At 40.0% G+C, this 22,723-nt stretch overlaps 1 protein-coding gene and 1 pseudogene across 13 annotated transcripts in view; one reads left to right on the top strand and one right to left on the bottom strand.

Moving 5' to 3' along the window:
* DMD (dystrophin) overlaps positions 1–22,723 on the top strand; it is a 2,416,375-nt gene that overhangs the window by 2,318,004 nt on the left and 75,648 nt on the right. For all 13 annotated transcript variants that reach the window (XM_053581215.1, XM_053581214.1, XM_053581218.1 and 10 more), the window contains 2 exons: positions 1,322–1,407; positions 3,893–4,050. In XM_053581215.1, coding sequence (XP_053437190.1) covers positions 1,322–1,407; positions 3,893–4,050 — 244 coding nt within the window. The remainder of the gene's footprint in view (positions 1–1,321; positions 1,408–3,892; positions 4,051–22,723) is intronic.
* LOC128578546 (high mobility group protein B1-like) lies at positions 8,895–10,096 on the bottom strand (annotated as a pseudogene).

Genomic DNA, 22,723 nt, shown 5'->3' with positions numbered 1-22,723 from the left:
AATCATAACACTGTGGGAGGCCCAGGTGGAAGGATCACCTGAGGTCAGGAGTTCAAGACAAGCCTTTAAGAAAAGGCCAGGCACAGTGGCTCATGCCTATAACCCTAGCACTCTGGGAAGCCAAGGTGGATGGATCACCTGAGCGCATGTGTTCTGAGACCAGCCTGTGCAAGAGCAAGACCCCGTCTCTACTAAAAATGGAAACACTTGCCGGGTGTGGTAGTGGGCATCTGTAGTCCCAGCTTCTCAGGAGGCTGAGGCAAGAGGATTGCTTGATCCCAAGAGTTTGAGGTTTCTGTGAGCTATGACACTATGGCACTCTACCCGGGGCAACAGAGTAAAACTCTGTCTCAGTAAATAAAACAAACAAACAATTAAGTGGTAGAGAATACTATACAATGAACCAGAAATATGACCATAGTGCATTACTTTCAAGTGAAAAAAAATTTTTAATAGTTGTAAGACAGCATGATTTAACTTTTGGAAAAAGTTAAATGGAACTGTTTGTTCTATACTATCCGAGTAAGAGCGAGACCCTATCTGTTAAAAATAGAAAAAACTTTTTTTGAAAATTAGCCAGGCATGGTAGCATATGCCTATAGTCCCAGCTACTCAGGAGGCTGAGACAGGAAAATCACTTGAGCCCAGGAGTTTGAGGTTGCAGTGAGCTAGGCTGAGGCCAGCGTACTCTAGCTTAGGCAACAGAGTGAGACCCTGTCTCAAAAGAAAAAAAAAAACAACAAAAATTGAAAATTTGGTAAACATTCATTGGTTGAGTTGGTCAAATTCTATTGTAGTCTAGATTATTTTTTAATAATTTATTTTTTATTTCTATTTTTTCGAGACTGGATCTTGCTCAGTTGCCTCCGGCTAGAGTGCAGTGGCGTCATTGTAACTCACTGCAACCTCAAATCCCTGGGCTCAAGTAATCCTTCTGCCTCAGCCTCACAAGTAGCTGAGGTTACAGGTGTGCGTGACCACACCGGCCAATTTTTCTATTTCTTTTTTTTTTTTTTTTTTTTTTTTTTTTTGTAGAGATGGAATCTCACTCTTGCTCAGGTTGTTGTCAGACACCTGACCTCAAGCAATGTAATCCTTCCACCTCAGCCTACCGAAGTGCTAGGATTATAAGTGGAGCCACCATGTCCAGCCTACATTCTTAACATTATAAAACAATAGTCTACGGAGTTCCCACATTCAAGGCTATCTTCTTTTCTTTTTCTTTTTTTCTTTTTCTGTTTAGGGTTTTATTCTTAACTAGAGATGTTTAATTGTCTATGAAGGTGTCAGTAATTGTTTCTGGTTTGATTCTTCATAACAGGGGAAGAACAGGGAGGATCCGTGTCCTGTCTTTTAAAACTGGCATCATTTCCCTGTGCAAAGCACATTTGGAAGATAAGTACAGATGTAAGTCATGTATACTAACTCTGTATTCTTCTATTAATACTGGCTAATTACTCCACTTCTTGAATAGGAAATGACATATTGTTCTTATTTGACAGCAGATTCCTCATGTAAGATGTAGAATTGCTTTTAGATTGTCATAAATTTTTTTTTTGTGCCATTCCCTGTCAAACATTAAATTGCAGGTCTTTAAATAGAGAATGAGGATTCACTTCTCCGAGTCTGAGGATTATTTTACATTACATTGGCTGCACCTGAATAAAACACATGTTCCTAGGGGATAAAGTCTGATTTCCTAACCTCTTTCTGTAAGTCAGAAGAATAAATGCAAAGGTTGATCCCTGTACTTCCCTTGTCTTTGCATTCTTATTTAAGGAATACTATCATTCATGTTCAAGAAACATTGTTTATTTTACAGTCATCTAAGGCAAATTGTACTGACACACCCGATTCTGTGACGTCGCCAACATTATTTGAGAGATGGATACCTTGCTGTTTCTTAAAAGGCACAAATACATACCACCTTGTAGAATTTCTTTTTGAGTAGCCATTGAGTTCTTCTGCTTAAAATTTTTCAATCCGAATTAAAAGCAAATGCCAAAGGAGTGATGGTTTAGATGACCAAGTGACCATCTGTTCCCATTATGAAGGACTGTATTTGGCTTTCCCCTTCAAATGCTTATAAGCAATTTTGTCAGTAAAAATATTAAACAAATCTAGCCTATTTTGCCTTCTCTTTGCCCCTAAGGCCCAGCCACACATGTGAGGAGATGTGCTAAGCTTAAGGACAGGCAGAAGACAAAAAGAGATTGACTTCCTCTGAAGCCACTGTGTGTCCTCTGCTCAATTCTCCTCCAGGAGTAAGCCACAAAGTTCAGAAGCCATTTGAGCTCTCACTTTTATGTAGTTCCTGTGGAGTTTTCTCATCCTAAGAATCAAAGAAAAATAACAGCTTTTGTTAACCAGTTGAAAATGTATTTTGGATAAGACAGAATATTTCTGTGTGCTTTCCTTCTTTAAATATTGTAGTTACTTATTATAGCTTAGTTTTCAATCTAATCTTATCAATAGTGTAGTTACCAGCAGATTATAAATACTAAATTGAATCATCAAGGGAGCTTCGAGCCTGTGTTTCATATAGCTACCACGGGGGAAAATGTTTTGTGGTTGGTAAAACAAAAATAACTAACTTCAAAGTGAGATGTTTGAAAATAATTCCTAACTTTAAAAATAAACATCTGCGTATGTGTCAGAGAGATGGTAAAAACCTGTGCATGGGATCTCAATTTTATGAGTGCCATCTTAGATACCTAGTTGTAATATTTAATTTCTTAGAGTTTAAAGTGTGCTTTTAGTTATGAAAAGCTTTCTTGGATTTACTTTTTTTCTTTTTGGCAACTTCTTAGGTGAATGTAAGGTATGATTAAGATGATTTTATTTCTGAGAACGAAACCTACATTGCAAGCATTTGGTGTAAATTTGGTGTATTTATTCATTCTGGCAGCCATATATATTGGGCACCTGCTAGCCCCTGCCTACTGCTATTCTAGAGTAGACCAAGATGTGTTTCCTGCCCTCAAGAGGGTATCACTCTCCTGCCAAAAAGATGGACATGTACTAAATTAATGACAGCGTAGCATGATATGAGCTAATTTCAGATCTGCACAGAATCCTGTAGGAATACACTTGATGGATTAGATGCTCAAGGAGCTTATAACTCCATAAAGAAGTCCAAATTGTCATACTTTTTTTTTTTCTTTTTGAGACAGAGCCTCAAGCTGTCGCCCTGGGTAGAGTGCTGTGGCAGTGGCATCACAGCTCACAGCAATCTCCAACTCCTGGGTTTGAGCAATTCTCTTGCCTCAGCCTCCCAAGTAGCTGGGACTACAGGCACCTGCCACAACACCCAAATATTTTTTGTTGTAGTTGTCATTGCTATTTGGCAGGCACGGGCTGGATTTGAACCAGCCGGCTCTGGTGTATGTGGCTGGCACCTTAGCTGCTTGAGCTACAGGCGCCGAGCCAAATTATCATACATTCTTGAATCTCTGATGAACAAAGGGGATGAGGCGTTGGGCCAGTTATATGTCTCTTAATGCTAAAATATTTATTTTATGATAGTGGTTCTAGCCCCAACATACATGTATATGTGCATATATATCATTATTATATATTATATTGTATATATGATATGTATGTATAATATTTCCCAGGAAATTGTATTCAGGCTTAAGAAAAATTCAGTTGTCAAGGGTACATGTAAATTTGTATTACAGGGCTGTAGTTTATGTAAAAGTTGTCACATTTCATATGTACACAGTGGTGATTAACTTTGTCCCTAAAATAATAAATATCCAGATTAGCACAAATTAGAAGCAACCTCTCTCTGTGGAAATGTTGGACTGTAGTTGAGTCAGATGTTATGTTCTGCTAGCATTTACTTGGTGCTGTATTTTTGATTGTTGCAATTTTCTCCTTCCTTTTGTAGACCTTTTCAAGCAAGTGGCAAGTTCAACAGGATTTTGTGACCAGCGCAGGCTGGGCCTTCTTCTGCATGATTCTATTCAAATCCCAAGACAGTTGGGTGAAGTTGCATCCTTTGGGGGCAGTAACATCGAGCCGAGCGTCAGGAGCTGCTTCCAGTTTGTAAGTTTATTCACCTTTAAGTAACATTTATTCTTTGGTGTTGTAGAACTTAATGAAAAAACAAACCCACGGAACTTCAGTTTCTCACATTAGCTGTTTCGTAGACAGTGGATATGGGATTTGGGATTATTTGAGATAACTATAAGAAGCAACTTCTTGGACTCTGGGTTTTGGGAACTAAGACAATGCAAAGGAAGAAAAAGAAATTTCCATCTGCACCAGGGACCCCACGATTACTAAGGTGCTGGGAGAAGGGAGTCTGTAGTGGTTTAGTGAGGGACAAAATAAATCTCCAGCCACAAAAATACTTTGTAAATCAAAAAAAAAAAAAAAAATTACCTTTGTAAAGGTTTTGTAGGCGAGTCTCTCAGTCTCTGTTTCCCCCCTAATTCTGTCATTATAGCCTCTTTTTCAATTTTTGTTGGTAAATCATTAGCATGGCTATTGTATTTTTTCAAAAAATGTCCTTGGTAGCTCTGACATCCCCTTATTATTCTAAGGCCCCTGTGGCTTTCCCCAGCGTGTACAATAAGATCAGAGGTTTGTACTTTCTGCTCTTTTTTATGCTAGTGGCGTGTACTCCAGCATGCTTGTCCATGTCCATTCTCTTTCTTACCGTGCCCCATTGCTTTTTCTTTGTCCTGCCTTAGCCACACTATAATCACTGCCCCAGAAACATGCTCTTCTTCCCAAATGCCTGAGCACTCCACTGATAGACATTTAGGTGGTTTCTTTTTCTTTCTTTCTTTCTTTTTTTTTTTTTTTTTTTTTTTTTTTGAGAAAGGGTCTCTGTTGCCCTGGTAGAGTGCCATGGCATCTTCTTAGCTCACAGCAACCTCAAACTCTTAGGCTCAAGCTATCCTTTTGCATCAGCCTCCCAAGTAGCTGGGACTATAGGTACCTACCATAGGGCCCAGCTACTTTTCCTATTTTTAGTAGAGATGGAGTGTCACTCAGGCTCAGGCTAGTCTCAAACTTGTGAGTACAGGCAATCCACCTACCTTGGCCTCCAGAGTGCTAGGATTATAGGCATGAGCCACCTCACCCAGCCTTGGTTTCTAGTTTTGATAAGGTAGGTAATGCTACAATGAGCATCTTCATGCATTTAGCTTTTTTCTTTGAAGTTTTTTCCTTAAGATAAATTTTCGGGAGTGTGGTTACTAGACAAAAGAATATAAACATCTTGGCTTTTGATATATATCACCAGATGACTTTTCTTCAAAAGTTGTTTCTAATTGTAATGCCACCAGCACTGAAGGAGTAAGATATTACCAGTAACACATTATTCATAGTGTTTTTATGGTTTTTTTCCAAATGCTAACAGCTATTTTATGTAGGGGTTCTCAATTCATTCTAATCTCATTAGCAATAGCTGAGATTCACAAAATAGAACTAGCTGTAGAGCTAACTGATCTAGAAGTCTTTGACCACAGATTAGGATCAAACTGCAAAAGACTTCCTGAGCAGAATGCTGTGAATATTTAGATATTTAAAGCAGTTCGAGTATTTATTTAATAGTTGATTGGGCACATTTAATGCACACATAATAAACTGACTTAAGTAGAGTAGGAAAACTGTTTGGATTGTTTTGCCAAAATTATGGCAGGTTCACTATAAATATAAAATAGATGTAGAGAAATAAATGCATTTTCATCACATACTCAAACCATGCAAAATTTGAGTAGACTGTCACTAGATTTTTTTTACACTTTGCCAGATTAATATTTCTACTCCAGAGTGTGGACACAAGTAACTTTAATACAGTGAACATTTATGGCCACATGTAATCTCGATTCATTTTGGTTTTTAAAATCCAGTTATAAAACAACTTGCAGTGATGTAAGTTTCTTCTTTCTTTCTTATATTTTCGTCTCTAACACTATAGAAAAATGTTTTCCCATTGTTTTCCCTTTAATCGAGTTTCAGTTACTTTCTGCATTCTGGTTGTGAAACACACATACATATTCACATATGCATATATATGAACACTTACGTGTGTGTATTGTAACTGGGGTCGAGGCTCAGAGTCTAAACACAAAACTGTTGCCAGGCCTCTTTATTCAGTGATGGTCCTTGCAGAGGAGCATATTCAGGGCTGGCTAGACCTACTTATCAGGCAGCTATCAGCACTACCCCTCCCCAGCTGCAGCCTCTGGCCTTGGATTTGGTTGTCAGGCTAAGGGGCTGCTGAGCAGAAGCTCTGTTTTCCCTGGTGCTGCCCCTCCTATCAGGAGACCAGTCCGCCCCACCTCTGCTTGTTGCAGCCTTTCACTGGATACTCCCCCCTTCTTCAGGGGCACCTCAAGTTACTTCCCTGTCTCTGTAATTGCAACACTGTCTTCTCAGTGTCAAAACTTTGAACTTAGTCCATCCCTGCATCTTTCTTGAATGCCCTCTGGCTGGTGGCTGGCTAACCTGTGTCCAAGCTCTTTTTTTTTTTTTTTTTTTTTTTGAGACAGAGTCTCAAGCTGTCACCCTGGGTAGAGTATCTTGCTCAGGCTGGTCTCGAACTCCTGAGCTCAAGCAGTCCACCCACCTTGGCCTCCCAGAGTGCTAGGATTACAGGCAGGAGCCACCACACCTGGCCTGTCTCCAAGCTCTTTGAAACATCTTTTGTGAGATTGGGAGGAAATCAATTAAGCTATGAATAGTAGTAACAGCAGTAGTAAAATCCTTTTGTTTTCTCTCTACTATACATTCTGTATTTTCTGAATTTTCTGACTTGAACATCTGTATGTAGAAAAAAATGCTGGGCATAATGATGGGCACCTATAGTCCCAGCTTCTTGGGAGGATGAGTTGGAAGGATCACATCAGGTTCCGAAGTTCAAGGCCAGCTCAAGCAACACAAGACCCTGTCTCTAAAAAAATTTTTTTTTTTTTAATTTATAAAAGGGAAAAAAAATGGTAAAGTGCTACCTTTTTCCCTTTAAAAATTTTATAATGCTCAGAGAACATCACTTTTTTTGTTGCTTTACAGGGAAGAGATATCTTTTGTTTGATTTCTTTCCACTGCTGCTCTTGCTCTGTTTCCAGGTTTTCCCATCCCATGCATAGATCATTGCACAGCTTCCTAGCAGGCCTCCATTCCACACCCCAGCTGCTCTGATGGGTCTTCCTGCTCTCATCCTGCTTTTCACTGTCACCCAGTGGAAAGCATTCACTGTATGACATCATCCTTAAAAACCTTCCATGTCTTTCCATTGTCCACTGAATAAATCCTAATTACTCTATTTAACTCTCAGATCTTTCCTAATCTGGTTCCAGAAGGGCACATAGTTTGCTATTTTCAGAACCACGAAACAGTTTCTCCCTAACATTTGTACCTGTCATGCTTATAAATAATATTGTTACCGTTGTGACTAACAAAACTTTTACCTTCGGTTACATGAATTCTCACTTAATCTTCACCAACATTCCTAAGAGAACAGAATGGACAGGCTTTAGGGGGTTAAGTGGCTGAATGACATGTCTGTGACCTTTAAGTCCCTCACCTGGTGGAAGAGCTTGCCACCTCATCCCCAAATACCTAGTTTCTGATCCTTCTGCTTTGCAGCCTCTAAAGATGAAACAACAGACAGTTCTTCTGGATCCTGAGAAAAAGAAGAGAAGGCATAACAAAACAGGAGACATAGGAGAGACGAGAAGAGTTGGGGGGAAGAGGAATGAGTTTGATGTCTAGGCAAATTGGATGTTTCCAGTAGAATGTTGTGGGTATTCTGTACGTATGGAGCCAGATGAGGTCAATATTACTTAGATTTTGAGAGCTTATCAACGTTACAGTAATTTGTAATCAGGCTGAGCGAATCCATGTATTTTACATCAGAATATACATCCTGGCCTTGGTCTACTATTCCTCAGCCAGGTGCTCTGGAGGTCACCTGGCCTTCCATTGTGCAACATGCAGAAAAGTACAGTGTTTGCTGCAGGAAAAGATAACAGGAGTGAAAATGCCCTCTGCCCTTTGTATGAAGTATGAGACCTTGAGAATGGGGCTGGGCTGGCTCTTTCAGCAAGTCTGCATTCAAAGACTGCTATTTCTACCTGGGGAGCCTATGGAGATAATAGCAAAGTACTTATTTGGCCTACAAATGCATTCCTTGCATCACAGATTTTATTTCTATTGTTTCTCCTTGTCACCAACTAAAAACTTACTTTTTTTTCAAGTTGGTGCAGTTAGATGGTACTGAACTTTTTGAGTCAGACAAGGGCCTGATAGTGGCAGGAAGAAAGGTACAGTTTTCATGTGCCACAGCCCCTAGATGATTTTTTTTTTTTTTTTTGAAACAGACTCACTTTGTCACCCTTGATAGTGTCGTGGCATCATAGGTCACAGCAACCTCAAACTCTTGTGCTCAAGCAATTCTCTTGCCTCAGTCTCCTGAGTAGCTGGGACTACAGGCACCCACCAAAATGCCCAGCTATTTTTTTAGAGACTCGCTCTGGCTCAGGCTGGTCTCAAACCTGTGAGATCAGGCAATCTACCCACCTCGGCCTTCCAGAGTGCTAGGATTACAGGCATGAGCCACTGCACCTGGCCTCTCTGGATGATCTTTTAAAGGTTTTCTCAGCCCATGTCCCTCTCCACGAACTACATAAAAAGAAAAAAGGAAATAATCTATCACATCTAAATAAAAATTGGGGGGTATTTAAAAATCAGCATAGGTCCTTCAAGGAATTATCCACTAAGCCAGGAAATGAAGTCATATCTATGGCTATTAAAAAGGGATATTCACTATAAATTTATGGCCTTGACAGTGGTCTCTTTACTGATATGAAATGAGGCAGCAGGGTATGTTTCTATAGTGCAAGCCTATTGCAGTCAACAGATCTTTTTTTTTTTTTTTTTTTTTTTTAATAAAAAAAATTGTATTTACTTAGAAGCATTCAGAATGTCAACAAAACAGCTGCAACTTTTTTTTTGCAATTACAGAGTGGTATTCAGTTAACAGAACAACAATTATTTCGTATAAGCTGCATCAGAGACAACTGAAGATGAAAAAACTACCATCCCCATATATAACTAATTTGTGCTGTGCACCAACAAGAACCTGCTTTAAATTTCCATGCCAATTTACAACCCCCATACTGTACCAGGCAAGGTTAGTGGCTATTGAAAATACCACCAGGACAGGGCTATCTAAAGACACATTCGGTAGTGTGTTAACTATACAAAAAAAGACACTGTACAGTTTAAAAACAAATCTTACACAGCCTTACATTTCAATTTTTTTCTTTAAAAGGAGTGAGTTGTGTACAGGGGGGTTAAATGCTTTATAGACAAGAAAAAAAAAACTGCGCTAGAACCAACTTATTCATCATCATCATCTTCTTCTTCTTCATCTTCTTCATCTTCCTCCTCCTCTTCATCCTCTTCGTCTTCCTCATCTTCCTCCTCTTCCTTCTTTTTCTTGCTTTTTTCAGCCTTGACGACTCCCTTTTTCACTGCATCAGGCTTTCCTTTAGCTCGGTATGCAGCAATATCCTTTTCGTATTTTTCCTTCAGCTTTGCAGCCTTCTTTTCATAAGGCTGCTTGTCATCCGCAGCAGTGTTATTTCACATCCCCCCCAGCTTCTTTGCAACATCACCAATGGATAGGCCGGGATGTTCTCCTTTGATTTTTGGGCGATACTCGGAACAGAACAAGAAAAAGGCCGAAGGAGGCCTCTTGGGTGCATTGGGATCCTTGAACTTCTTTTTTGTTTCCCCTTTAGGAGGGATATAGGTTTTCATTTCTCTTTCGTAACGGGCCTTGTCCGCCTTTGCCATATCTTCAAATTTTCCTTTCTCTTTAGCAGACATGGTCTTCCCCCTCTCTGAGCACTTCTTAGAAAACTCTGAGAAGTTGACTGAAGCATCTGGTGCTTCTTCTTGTGCTCCTCCCGACAAGTTTGCACAAAGAATGCATATGATGACATTTTGCCTCTCGGCTTCTTAGGATCTCCTTTGCCCATGTTTAGTTATTTTTCCTCAGCGAGGCACAGAGTCGCCCAGTGCCCGTCCGGCTCTCACTTGCCCCGGCGCTGTCTCTATGGAGCTCAATGTACTGCAATCAACAGATCTTTTCAGTAGTGGAAGAAGTAAAATGTCGTAATTGGTTTGTTTTAGAAATACAGCTTCAATTCATGTATCATCAGGTTGTTCCTCTTTCCTATTTCATGGAAATAGCCCTGTTGAGAGAGTAAATTGCTCTTCATGACCTTAGTCAAGCTAAGCCTGCCCTCGCAAGGAGGCATGCAGACTGCCCAGAGGAACCTTGGGAATTGTCCACATCTTTCCTTTTGCAGATGAGAAAACTGAGGCCCAGAGGAGCAAAATGAATATATTCTACATCGTTCAACTATATCATGTTATGGTTTCAGTGGCTTCAAACAGTTCAGATACTAGACTAAACTACTAATGTGTTTCTGTGTTAATGTGACCTCTCATATCCATTTTAGATTGTACTAGGATGATGTAGATAAATGAACGCCCCACCCCAAAACGCGTGCGTATGCACATGCTCGTGTGCACACATACCCACATCTTTGTTTAAAATGTTCTATGCCTAATGCAGGTGTCTAGTCTATCCTCAAATAAAACCAAGTAACACAAGTGGGACACCAGCCACATACACCAAGGCTGGCAGGTTTGAGCCTGGCTCAGGCTTGCCCAACAACAGCGACAACTGCAACCAAAAAATAGTCAGGTGTTGTGGCGGGCGCCTGTGGTCCCAGCTACTCAGGAGGCTGAGGCAAGAGATTCGCTTAAGCCCAAGAGTTGGCGGTTGCTATGAGCTATGACACTATAGCACTCTACTGCTCTACTGAGGGTGACACAGTGAGATTCTGACTCAAAAAAAAACTCAAGTAACACTTTTAGGAGTGAGGACTTTATATAGTTATACACCAAATAATGATGTTTTGGTCAACTACAGACCATATATATGACAGGTTTAAAAAAAAATGACACTGAAAAATTCCTATCATCTTGTGACATTCTAGCCATTGTAACATCCCATTGCAATGCATTGCTCACATCTTGTGATACTGGTGTGAACAATCTATTTCATTGCTAGTCATTTAAAAATTAAATATATTTAAAAATCTATAAACAGAAAAAAGCTTATAGAATGAAGACGTAAAGAAAGAAAATCAGTTTATATGGCTGTACAGTGTTTGTGTTTTAAGCTAAGTGCTATTACAAAAGAATCAAAAACTTAAATTAAAACTTTTGTAAAGCAAAAAGTTACAGTAAGCTAAGGTTAATTTACTATTGAAAGACAATTTTTAAGTAAGTGTAGTGTAGCCTACTTGTACAGTCTACTGTAATGCCCTAGGCCTTACCATTCACTCACCACTGAGTCACTGACTTACTCAGAGCAACTTCCAGACCTGCAAGCTCCATTCATGGTAAGTGCCCTATACGGGTCTACCATTTTTGATTTTTTCTTTTCTTTTCTTTTATTTATTTATTTATTATTTTTTTTTTTTTTTGTGGTTTTTGGCCGGGGCTAGTTTGAACCCACCACCTCTGGCATATGGGACTGGCGCCCTACTCCCTGAGCCACAGGTGCCACCCTTTATTTTTTTGAGACAGAGTCTCACTGTGTTGCCCTTGGGAGAGTGCTGTGGCATCACAGCTCACAGCAACCTCCAACTCTTGGGCTTCAGCGATTCTCTTGCCTCAGCCTCCCAAGTAGCTGGGACCACAGGCGCCCACCACAACACTCAGCTACCCTGTTTCCCCGAAAATAAGACAGTGTCTTATTTTAAGGTGTGCTCCCCAATATGCGCTAGGTCTTATTTTCCGGGGACGTCTTATCTTTCCTGTAAGTAGGTCTTATTTGGGGAGGATGTCTTATTTTCGGGGAACAGGGTATTTATTTTTTGGTTGCAGTTGTCATTGTTGTTCAGCTGGCCCGAGCTGGGTTCAAACCCACTAGTCTCCATGTATGTGGCATGTGCCATAAGCACTGTGCTACAGGTGCCGAGCCTACCTTTTTTTTATCTTTTAGAGTGTAATTTTCTGTGCCTTTCCTATGTTTAGGTACACAAATACTATTCTGTTACATTTGCCTACAGTATTCAATGCAGCAACCTACTATATAGGAGTAATATTAATAGGCTGTGTGTTATAGCTTAGGCAGGTAGTAGGCTGTACCATCTGGGTCTCTAAGTACACTCCACAATATTTGCACCAATGACAAAATTACCTAGCAATGCATTTCTCAGAAAACATTTAAATGCGGTTTTTTCCTTTCTTAAAATGTGTATCTATTTTTTGGCACTCTGCGTGTGTATGCATATATATGTATGTATATATTTATACACAGGGTATCCATAAAGTTCATGTGCAATTTAAATTAGTTTCAAATTTTTAATTACATGTGAACTTTATGGATACCCTGTATATAATAAAACATTCCAGAATATCTTGAGTAGTGAGTGACAAGTGACTAGGTGCATAGGCTCGAAAGCCAGACTGTCTGGGTCCAACTCTCAGTTCTACTGTTTGCTAGATGTGTAGCTGCAGGCACATTTCTTAGTCTTCCTGGCCCCTAAACTCGTGGGAATGATTTGGAGCATTACATGGAGGCACAGCACTTAAGAAGTGTGGTAGACACACAGTATTTGTCACCAAGTGTTAGCATGATTAAAGCATATTGTGACATGAGAATATGCTGCCAGGATTAAAAGTTTTCCCTTCATCTATAACCAAGCATCTGTGGATTAGATTTTAGAGACTTTTGAGAGTCTGTTTCTCTGCAAATACTAAAATGCCATGCCAAGAGACTTAACTGGTTAGACATCATTCCTTGGATCAATTGATTACATTTTATATTTCCCACCCTTACGGTAACTCCTAAAAATCCTACTTTGCTTAGGTTTCCTTGGGCTCTTCGTTTAGTACTCAAGTTAAGGGCCCTTTGGTCCCATAAACATTATTTTACATCCTTTTTGGACTGATGGATACTCGCTAGTAACTAAGTGTTTGGTAAAAGTTATTACAATTTAGTATTCATAAGCAGAGGTAGCCTTTCCCAGAACTGAAGGTGTGCCCTAACAGCTCAATTCAGCCTTCCACAAAGGTAGCTGGCTCCCTTGGAAAGTAGAGAGGTAGCACCAACGTCCTACTGGGTCTGCTCCTGCAATTAGTTGAACTTCCTGCAGTTTTTATGGAAGACCCTTTATCTGAGTATTACCAACATTGTCTCAAGTTGATTATTGGTTTTCAATTGCTGCTGTTTCTTTTAAATTACAAGTGACTGGGTTTAGCTTCATGATGATCTGTTTAATTTGTTGTAGTTTGGTTACCTTTTCAATACGGAGTGATGGTTATTGTCTTCACTAGTATTTAGAAGGTAGATTTGCGTTATGCTTGAAACTTGTTTCTTTCACTCATACTCTTAACTGCTAAGGAAAAGCACATGTCATTCTGTGTTCCCTCTCCAACCTTTTCAAGCGAGACTTTATTGTTATAACTGAATCTGCCTGCCATCCTTCCCTCTCATCCTTCTTCCTTCCTCCCTCCCTCTCTTTTTCTCCCCCCACCACCAGCAAAACTAAGGTAGAGATGCTAATTAAAAAAAAAAAAAAACTTTTAGGAATATTCTGGATTCCTTTTTATCAGTTCACCATTAATTCCAACTCACAATGAAATTTACCAAAAAAAAGTAATGGAAACAAGGAAACAGTGGGAAACATTTCTCATTTTCACTTTCTTTCATGATTGTACTGAATTGTGGATTCAGATTTTTTTTTTTTTTTTTTTTTGCAGTTTTTTTGGCCAGAGCTGGGTTTGAACCCACCACCTCCGGCATATGGGGCTGGCGCCCTACTCCTTTGAGACACAGGCACCACCCTGGATTAGATTTTTTTTTTTTTATTTTTTTTATTTATTTTTTTTTTTGTAGAGACAGAGTCTCACTTTATGGCCCTCGGTAGAGTGCCGTGGCCTCACACAGCTCCCAGCAACCTCCAACTCCTGGGCTTCAGCGATTCTCTTGCCTCAGCCTCCCGAGCAGCTGGGACTACAGGCGCCCGCCACAACGCCCGGCTATTTTTTTGTTGCAGTTTGGCCGGGGCTGGGTTTGAACCCTCCGCCCTCGGCATATGGGGCCGGCGCCCTACTCACTGAGCCACAGGCGCTGCCCTTTTTTTTTTTTTTTTTGATGGCAAGTTCTTTTCTATACACACACACACAAAAAATATTTAAGATAAAAGGGAGTACAAAATGTCCTCCTGGAATATTCTTATTTGTTTATCTACGGTCTTCAGCATGCGTTGGTACCCTGGTCTAACAACTAAGGCATTTTGTTTTTTGGTTTTTCCTTTTTTGTTTTTTTTTTTTGTTTGTTTTGAGACAGTCTCACTATGTAGCCTTTGGAAGAGTGCTGTAGTGTTACAGCTCACAGCAACCTCAAACTCTTGGGCTTAAGCGATTCTCTTGCCTCAGCCTCCCAAGTAGCTGGGGCCCGCCACAACACCAACTATGTTTTGGTTATAGTTGTCATTGTTGTTTGGCAGGCCGGGGCTGGATTAGAGCCCGCCAGCTCTGGTGTATGTGGCTGGTGCCCTAGCCGCTAAGCTATAGGCACTGAGCCCAGCTAAGGTGTTTTGTTTTATTTTGTATCACTTTTGCTTTTTATTTTGTTTTACAATTGATATTTGATAAAATACTTTGAATTCTTACATCTTTCTTCCTTTTTAAAGCTATATTTTATTTAATTGCAGTAAACTTTGGTGTTCAGCTGCATGAGTTTAGACAAACATATATAGCCATGTTACTGCCACCACAGTCAAGACACAGAAATTTCCATCACCCTCAAAATTCCCTCAGGCATTGTCATCTGCTCAGTCCCAATGTCTGGAAACCACAGCTCTACTGTCTATTCCTATAATTTTGCCTATTCCTGAACTAGATTTTTTTTTTCTTTCTTTAGCAGGCCTGGGCCTGGTTGGAACCCACCAACCCCATGCACAGGGCTGGCGCTCTAACCATTGAGCTATGGGTGCCCAACCTGAACTGGATTTTAACTGACTATAGGAAGCAGTAATGAAGAGTTCACTTTATACCTTGTACTTTTATGTAATATGTAATATACCTTATACATTACATAGTATCCCTACTTGAGAACCTATATTCCATAATATCCATAGACAAGATATATGTACTTTACCAGGTATATGCGAAACTTTTCTGTTAAATAAGAACTCTGTAGCATCAATGAATACGTTGCGTTTACTTAGGGATTTGCATAGATTTAAAATTGTGCTTATGTTCACTGAGGCCATGGTCTTAATTGGTTTATTAGTCAGGTAGAGTGGAGAGCCTGAGGTCAGAATAATTGTCCTTGAACATGGAAATGAAGCGTGGATAACCACATGTGTTACTGTTTGGGCCGATTTCTATCTTTAATGGGTGGTTCAGCATCCTTTTTTTTTTTTTTTTTTTTGAGACAGAGTCTCAAGCTTTCGCCCTAGGTAGATGTAGTGCTGTGGCGTCACAGCTCACAGCAACCTCAAACTCTTGGGCTTAAGCAATTGTCTTGCCTCAGCCTCTGGGTAGCTGAGACTAACGGTGCCCCGCCACAACACCCAGCTATTTTTTTGTTGTTGTTGTTGCAGTTGTCATTGTTTTAGCTGGCTTGGGCGGGGTTCAAACCTGCCAGCCTTGGTGTATGTGGCCGGTGCCCTACCCGCTGAGCTACAGGCACCACCCCAGCATCCTGATTAATATTTAGAGCAGGCTCTACTGACCTCCTACCTGCATATTATCTTCAGAACTTTAAATAAAATCCTTGATTTCTACCCAAGACAGTAGTATGGGAAGCCTTTTACTTCTCTCACAAAGACAACTCTTGTCCTAGCAATCCTTACTTCAACCAAGAAAAATTTTTGTATGTGGGGACTCTTAAACTTAATTTCATGGGTAGATATCTGCGTTTAAAATTCTTGGAAAAGCGCTTCTAGGCAGAGTAGATGAAGGGACCCTTTAGGAACAAGGAAGAGGATAGGAAGGAAATCAGCTTTGTGTTAGGTTTGTGTTTTTAGGGACAACAGTACTAATACCATTTCTCCTCCCTTTTCACAGTTATTAAAAACCACTTGTACTCATGCTCCTGACTGGCCCTCCCCCCATGAAAGAGTGACTTGGGAGAAAAGATGGTTTCCACACTGTTTTATTTTGGAAATATTTCAAGCATAAAGGAAAGTTGAAAGAGTAGTGTAAGGAACACCCATATAAATCTACATCTGTACATCCCACAGTTAGCTTTTGGCCCCGTTTTCCTTTCCCACCCTCCTCTCTGTGTCTGTTACCCCTTTACCATTTAACGTAAGAGGAAATTACAACATAAACTGGTAAACACTTTACCGTACATCTTTTCCTTAAAAGACATTCTCCTATATAACTGCAATGCTATCACCACACATACATTTAACATTAATTTAGTGATACCCCATAATATGCAGTCCACATTGAAATTGCCCCAGAATGTTCCTTTTAGCTGGCTGTTTTCTTCCAGGATCCCATCAAGATTCTTATATTCTCACGTCTATATAGTCTTACTTAATTTTGAATAGTCACCCAGCCCTTTTTTTCTTTCATAACATTGACATTCTTTTTTGTTGTTCTTGTTGAGACAGAGTCTCACTGGGTTGCCCTTGGTAGAGTGCCGTGGCGTCTTGGCTCACAGCAACCTCAAACACTTGTGCTCAAGCGATTCTCTTGCCTCAGCCTCCCAAGTAGCTGAGACCACAGGCACCTGCCCCAACACCCGGCTATTTTTTCAAGATGGGGTCTCGCTCTTAGGCTGGTCTCAAACCTGTGAACTCAGGCGATCCACCTGCCTTGGCCTCCCAGAGTGTTGGAATTACAGGCGTGAGCGACCACATCCAGCTGCATTGACATTTTTGAAGAGTCTAGGCCAGTTCTCTTGAAGAATGGCTCATATTCTGAATTTTTCTGATGGTTTCCTTGTGATTAGATTCAGATTAAAATTTTTTTGGCCAGAGGTTGATGGAGATAGTGCTCTGTGTCTACGACTGCATCACATCACATCTAGTGCTTTTTTCCTTATTGGTCATATTAAGAACATTCAGGTTGTGTCTGCCAGAGGTTTCCATTGTAAAAGTCCCCCTTTTCCTTTGTAATTGAGAGTAATTTTTTTTGGGGGGGGGGGAACAGAGTCTCAACTATGTCACCCTCAGTAGAGTGCTTTGGCGTCACAGCTCACAGCAACCTCAAACTCATGGGCTTAAGCCATTCTCTTGCCTCAGCCTCTGCAGTAGCTGGGACTACAGGTACCCACCACAACGCCTGGCTATTTTTTGTTGTTGCAGTTATCATTGTTGTTTTAGCTGGCCTGAGCCAGGTTCGAACCTGCCAGCCCTGGTGTATGTGGCCGGCGCCTTAACCACTGAGCTACAGATGCTGAGCCTAGAGAGTAATTTTTATATTTTGAGACCCTGTGAATATCTCATTCTTTAACAGCCTTTTACCCAATGGTTTGAGCATCCATTGATGATCCTTGGCTAATTCAGTTATTACATAATAATGATTTTCAAATCCTGCCATCCTTTCTGCATGTGTTAGCTCATTTTCTTCTTATAAAGAAGAATTGCCACCTCTCTTCCCTCGCTTCTTGAATATCCTGTGGGCATCCAAGATGGTTTTGAATGTACAAAGAATGACAGACACTTCTCTTGACTAAACTGCCTTTGGATACCATTTTTGCCATGACATTGTTGAAAATAGCAGTGTATAGAAGTGACAGTCCTTTCTCCCTGTAGCAATGTACAATGTAAACTTATGTCTAATAAATACATTTTCCTATTAACCAGCTCTTTTGTGGGAACAAGAAGTTGACATAACCAAAATATATAATGTGAATCATGTGCTAATGAGGATTGAAAACCTTGTAGGTTTTTCTGTTTCTTTTTTCTTTTTTATTAGTTCAATATATGTTGACCTGCAACTGTCTGTTCATGTGGCACATATTTGCCAGAGCATCTAATGATACAAAGCATGCGTGATGCTGAAAAGAAGAGGGAAAGGCAATTAGAGGGGATATAAATATGCATTTGCCACAGTGTTTCGGGCTATTGTAACTTCACGTGGTTCTCAGTAGAGCAGCATGGAATTCAGTTCAAGATTTAGTACCTGGGCATTGTCCTAATTAGGCCTTGTTTCCCTATAGCAGAGACACTATCTCAAACAAATTAAAGGGTCAGAAGATTGAAGATATTTCAAGGATCAGCCTGCAAGTTCCCATGGAAATCACTTTTGTCCTTTTTAAGACTACTTTAAGCATATGTATTTTAATACTAAAATAATAGATAATGCTGAGTTGTTTCCTTAACCTCTTTGGGCATATTCCTCATCTATAACATAAAGTTAAAACAGGTTATCTGAAGAGTTATTTATCCCCACGTTTCTTTGAGTAGATGCTAAATGTTACAAAGTCAGAAAGGGAAATGGATTACTGTACTTATTACAAAGTGTGGCCGTTATCAGCAAAGTCTTAACCTGATATTCTGGGTAATAACTCTTAGAGTTATAAAATAATGGAAAACAGTCTTGTACATAGAGTGGCATTTCAATGAGACCAACCATTCTCTCGCTAGAAGTAGCGCTCACTGAGAGCAGGATGTGAAAAAACATTTTGTGAAACCTCATATAAACAATCCCTTATGCCCCTCCATGATAGTTCCCTGAGTAGCTCAAAGGTAAAACATAAGCATCTTGTGTCTAAGGATCAGAATGTCACCTTCCCTCTGTTTTATTTGTTACATGTAGGTTTTGTAGAGTTTTGAAGAGTTTTTTAATCACTCATTTGATTTTCATAAAAACTGGGATTGTTTGGAGGAAGAGTCATTAATATTCTTTACAACTTGTTCTTGTTCCTCCTTTTATGTCCGTTGCTAGTGCAGACTTCTCTCTTATGTAAAATATTCCACTGATGCCCTTGGTAGATTTAGAGGTTGTTAAAGAAATTGTAATAACAACTCAGGGAACAGTCAGGAACTGCTCGTCCTAGGCTGTCTGACCCTGACTAGCCATTCTCCTTGTAGTTTTAAATCTTTGTGTACAGGCTGTAATTCACACAACAGTTTTGATCAATTTAAATTTAGCAAATCTTTCTGAATGCGAGGGCTTTTTACAATCAGAGCCAGAAAAGTTGAGCTATCAGCTCTTAATGCCATTATCTGTTAACAATGGCAGCAATATTGACATGGTCATTTGGATTTATGAAAGGAACATTTTACTAGTGAAAATAGCAAGCAAAAATGGCCAGGAAGAAGAGCTTAACCTTTCTCTTTTTTTGCAGTTTTTGGCCAGGGCTGGGTTTGAACCTGCCACCTCTGGCATGTGGGGCCGGCGCCCTACTCCTTGAGCCACAGGTGCCAACCGAGATTAACCTTTCTAAAAACATTCTGTGGTTTCCCCCAAGTGTTTTCCACAAATTTACCTTTTTCCGTCAATGAGAATGTTTGGAAATTCTATCCATCAGTATCGATATATGTATTCCATATTTGTATAGTTATTATTTTTTCTCTAAATGGTCATGAGCTCTACCAAATAAAATTAAAACGTACACTCTCACACACGTACACATATGCATGCATGCACACACACTCTTGTCTAGCTGACCTGCTTTACCTTGCTCGGGATAATTATTTGCCATGGTTAGATAAATAAATTTCTACTGCTGTTTATCCTGAAATACATTGCATAGAGTTGCCTATTTGAGAAGTGACTTGATTTCATGTCAGGGGCTACAAATCTAGCACATTACCTTATGACTTCTAGTGTGGAGCTTTTTATTTACTAGTCTTTTTTGTTCTGTCTATCCATGATACATGAACCAATGTGATTTTTCTTTTCCAATTAGCAATTGAACACACCCGTCATGGCTTCCCAGTTTCTGTATTATAGAGGATCGTTGCCTGCTTTTGGTGCCCTACAAGGCTTTCAGGGAAGTCTGTTGTTTAGTGAACAGTGATGAACCGTTGCTGGTTCTTAGTTTTTACAAATGAACCATGTGATTATGGTAAGATGTTAACAAAGGGGAGTGTCTCTCAACCTTGGCACTGCTGACACTTTGGCTCAGATAATTGTAATTCTTTGCTGTTGAGAGAGGGCCCATGTATTGTAGGATTTTTTTAGTAGGATCCTAGCCTCTATCTACTAAATACTAGTAGCATTCCACCCCTCTATCCCCAGTTACGACAGCCAAAAACTTCTGTGAAAGTTGCAGATATCAGGATGAAGTCATTGTTTGTCAGACACAAACAGAATAGGGCCAGAAGAGCAGGAAGGGAGGAGGGTTCACACTTACATGTCTGAGATGAAGACTTTCTCAAGGACTTCCTAAAATAATCCCACAAGAATTTTTTTCTTTATGACTCCAGCAATTCAGATAAGATGCTGTCAAAAGAATACCTACCCAGTTCTGGAAAGAACATCTCCACCAATGAACTGACATAAACTCTAACTTTGAGTTTCTAAAACCAATGATGTGTTTCCAAGCAGCTTATACAGGCCTCTTCTTTTGCCAATACAAGTTTTCCCTTGCCTTCCCCTCTTTAGATGTATACATAGTTTGCCATAGCTCTGCATCTTGGATTATACTTATTTCTAATTCCTGAATAAATTCAACATATTCAGAGATTCTTTGCTCTGATGTTTTGTGGTTGACACTCCAAACATGGTCAGATGTCCTCTGAGGAACAGCATTGTCCCTGGTTGAGAATCACTGACCTGGAGCATGGCTATCTACCTATTAGGTTCCCTTCAAGGTCCCCAGTGTGACTTTTGTATATTCCTATATTTTAAGCCAGATCATCGTAAACACACCTTCTATGTCTGGATGTAGTCTGTTAGCCTTTTGTGTGTGATACCATCATAGTTAAACCAACAGTGAGACATTTACTTTAATCTATAAAGTAAACTTTGGACAGTTTGAGAATGTGATTATTTTCTCTTCTCAGATAATCTCTGGAAGTTTAATTTTTTGCTCTTCAACAAGACTAGACATTTTTAAAAATTCTAATTTCATTCAGATTTTATAATCCTTCCTCTTACTGCGATCACATTCCAGTGTAATTCCCACTTACTATTTAATTCAGCAGACTTTTTACAGAGGGTCCAAGAGCATATAGTGCCTGTCTTTATATAGGCAGGAACTTCAGTTTAGGAAAGAAACTAAGGCAATAGAGTCAAGTATTGTTCCAGGGTGGTAGTTTCTTCTTATCTGAGAATTACTGGGCACAATCTCAAAATAATGTTCACTTCTCTATATACATTTGCCCCTTGAACAACATGAGTTTGAACTGTTTGGGTCCACTTATACATACCCTGTTTCCCCGAAAATAAGACATCCTCCGAAAATAAGACCTACTTACAGGAAAGATAAGACGTCCCCTGAAAATAAGACCTAGTGCATCTTTGGGAGCACACCTTAAAATAAGACACTGTCTTATTTTCGGGGAAACAGGGTATGTATAAGTGGACCCAAACAGTTCAAACTGATTTTTTCTGACCAAATGTGGATCAAAAATACAGTATTCTCAAAACCTGAGTATACAGTGGGCCAGCTTTTGTTTACACGGGTTCTGCAGGGATATCTGTGGGACTTGAGTAGGCATGGATTTTGGTATACGTGGCGGGGGTAGTAGGTCTGGAACCAATCCCCTGTGTATACCAAGAGACAACTAATTATTTTTCTTTTTTTTTTTTTTTTTTTTTTAGACAGAGTCTCACTATATTGCCCTTGATAGAGTGCTGTGGCATCACAGTAACCTCACGCTCTTGGGCTATGCTATTTTCTTGCCTCAGCCTCCCGAGTAGCTGCGACTACAGGCGCCCGCCACAATGCCCGGCTATTTTTTTGTTACAGTTCAACCGGGGTCGGGTTTGAACCGGCCACCCTTGGTATATGGGGCCGGCGCCCTACTCACTGAGCCACAGGCGCCGCCCTTTATTTTGTTGTTGTTGTTGTTCCATTTGTTATTGTTGTTTAGCAGGCCCTGGCCAGGTTCAAACCCACCAGCCCCATTGTATGTGGCCAGTGCCCTGACCACTGAGCTATGGGTGCTGAGCCTGAAGTCATTTCAATTTAGTAGATACTGACATGGTTTTTATAAACCTCACAATTGAGATACCAATCGCCTTCTCTTTCAAAATACAGTGTATATGTTTATGGTAACTGGGATGCCAGTCTTGCTAAGAAATCTTCCAATTGCATTTCTTGTATATCCATGAATCGATACTATTATTTTGAGAGAGAAGTGAGTATTCAGACTGATCCCTGGCATCCAGTTGGCCAAACCAAAGCAGAGCCAACAAACAACAAAACCCAGGGCTAGATGACCTTTCTTAGAGATTTTACTTAGATGGCTTGAAACTGGTATTTAGGGGTGAGGGCAGCGTCAGCTCTGATATTGAGAAAAGAATATATCTGAAGCCTATGTGTATCTCAACAAATAATGGTACCTACAAAGATTATCTCAATTCAATGAATGCCACCATACTTGTCTTCCAATCTTTCCCTATATGTTTTTTCTAGAATGATTAAGACGTAATTTTAGTTGGGTTTTAGTTCTAGTTCTGTTAGAACTTTATAGGAGATTGTGTGATTTTTAATTCTTTCCTTCTTTATTGCCAGACAAAAGGAGAGGGAATATAC

The sequence above is a fragment of the Nycticebus coucang genome, chromosome X, assembly GCF_027406575.1.
Source record: "Nycticebus coucang isolate mNycCou1 chromosome X, mNycCou1.pri, whole genome shotgun sequence".
In the NCBI taxonomy this organism is placed as follows: Eukaryota; Metazoa; Chordata; class Mammalia; order Primates; family Lorisidae; genus Nycticebus; species Nycticebus coucang.
Note: the sequence above shows the minus strand (reverse complement) of the source record. Positions and strands in the feature narration are given on the sequence as shown.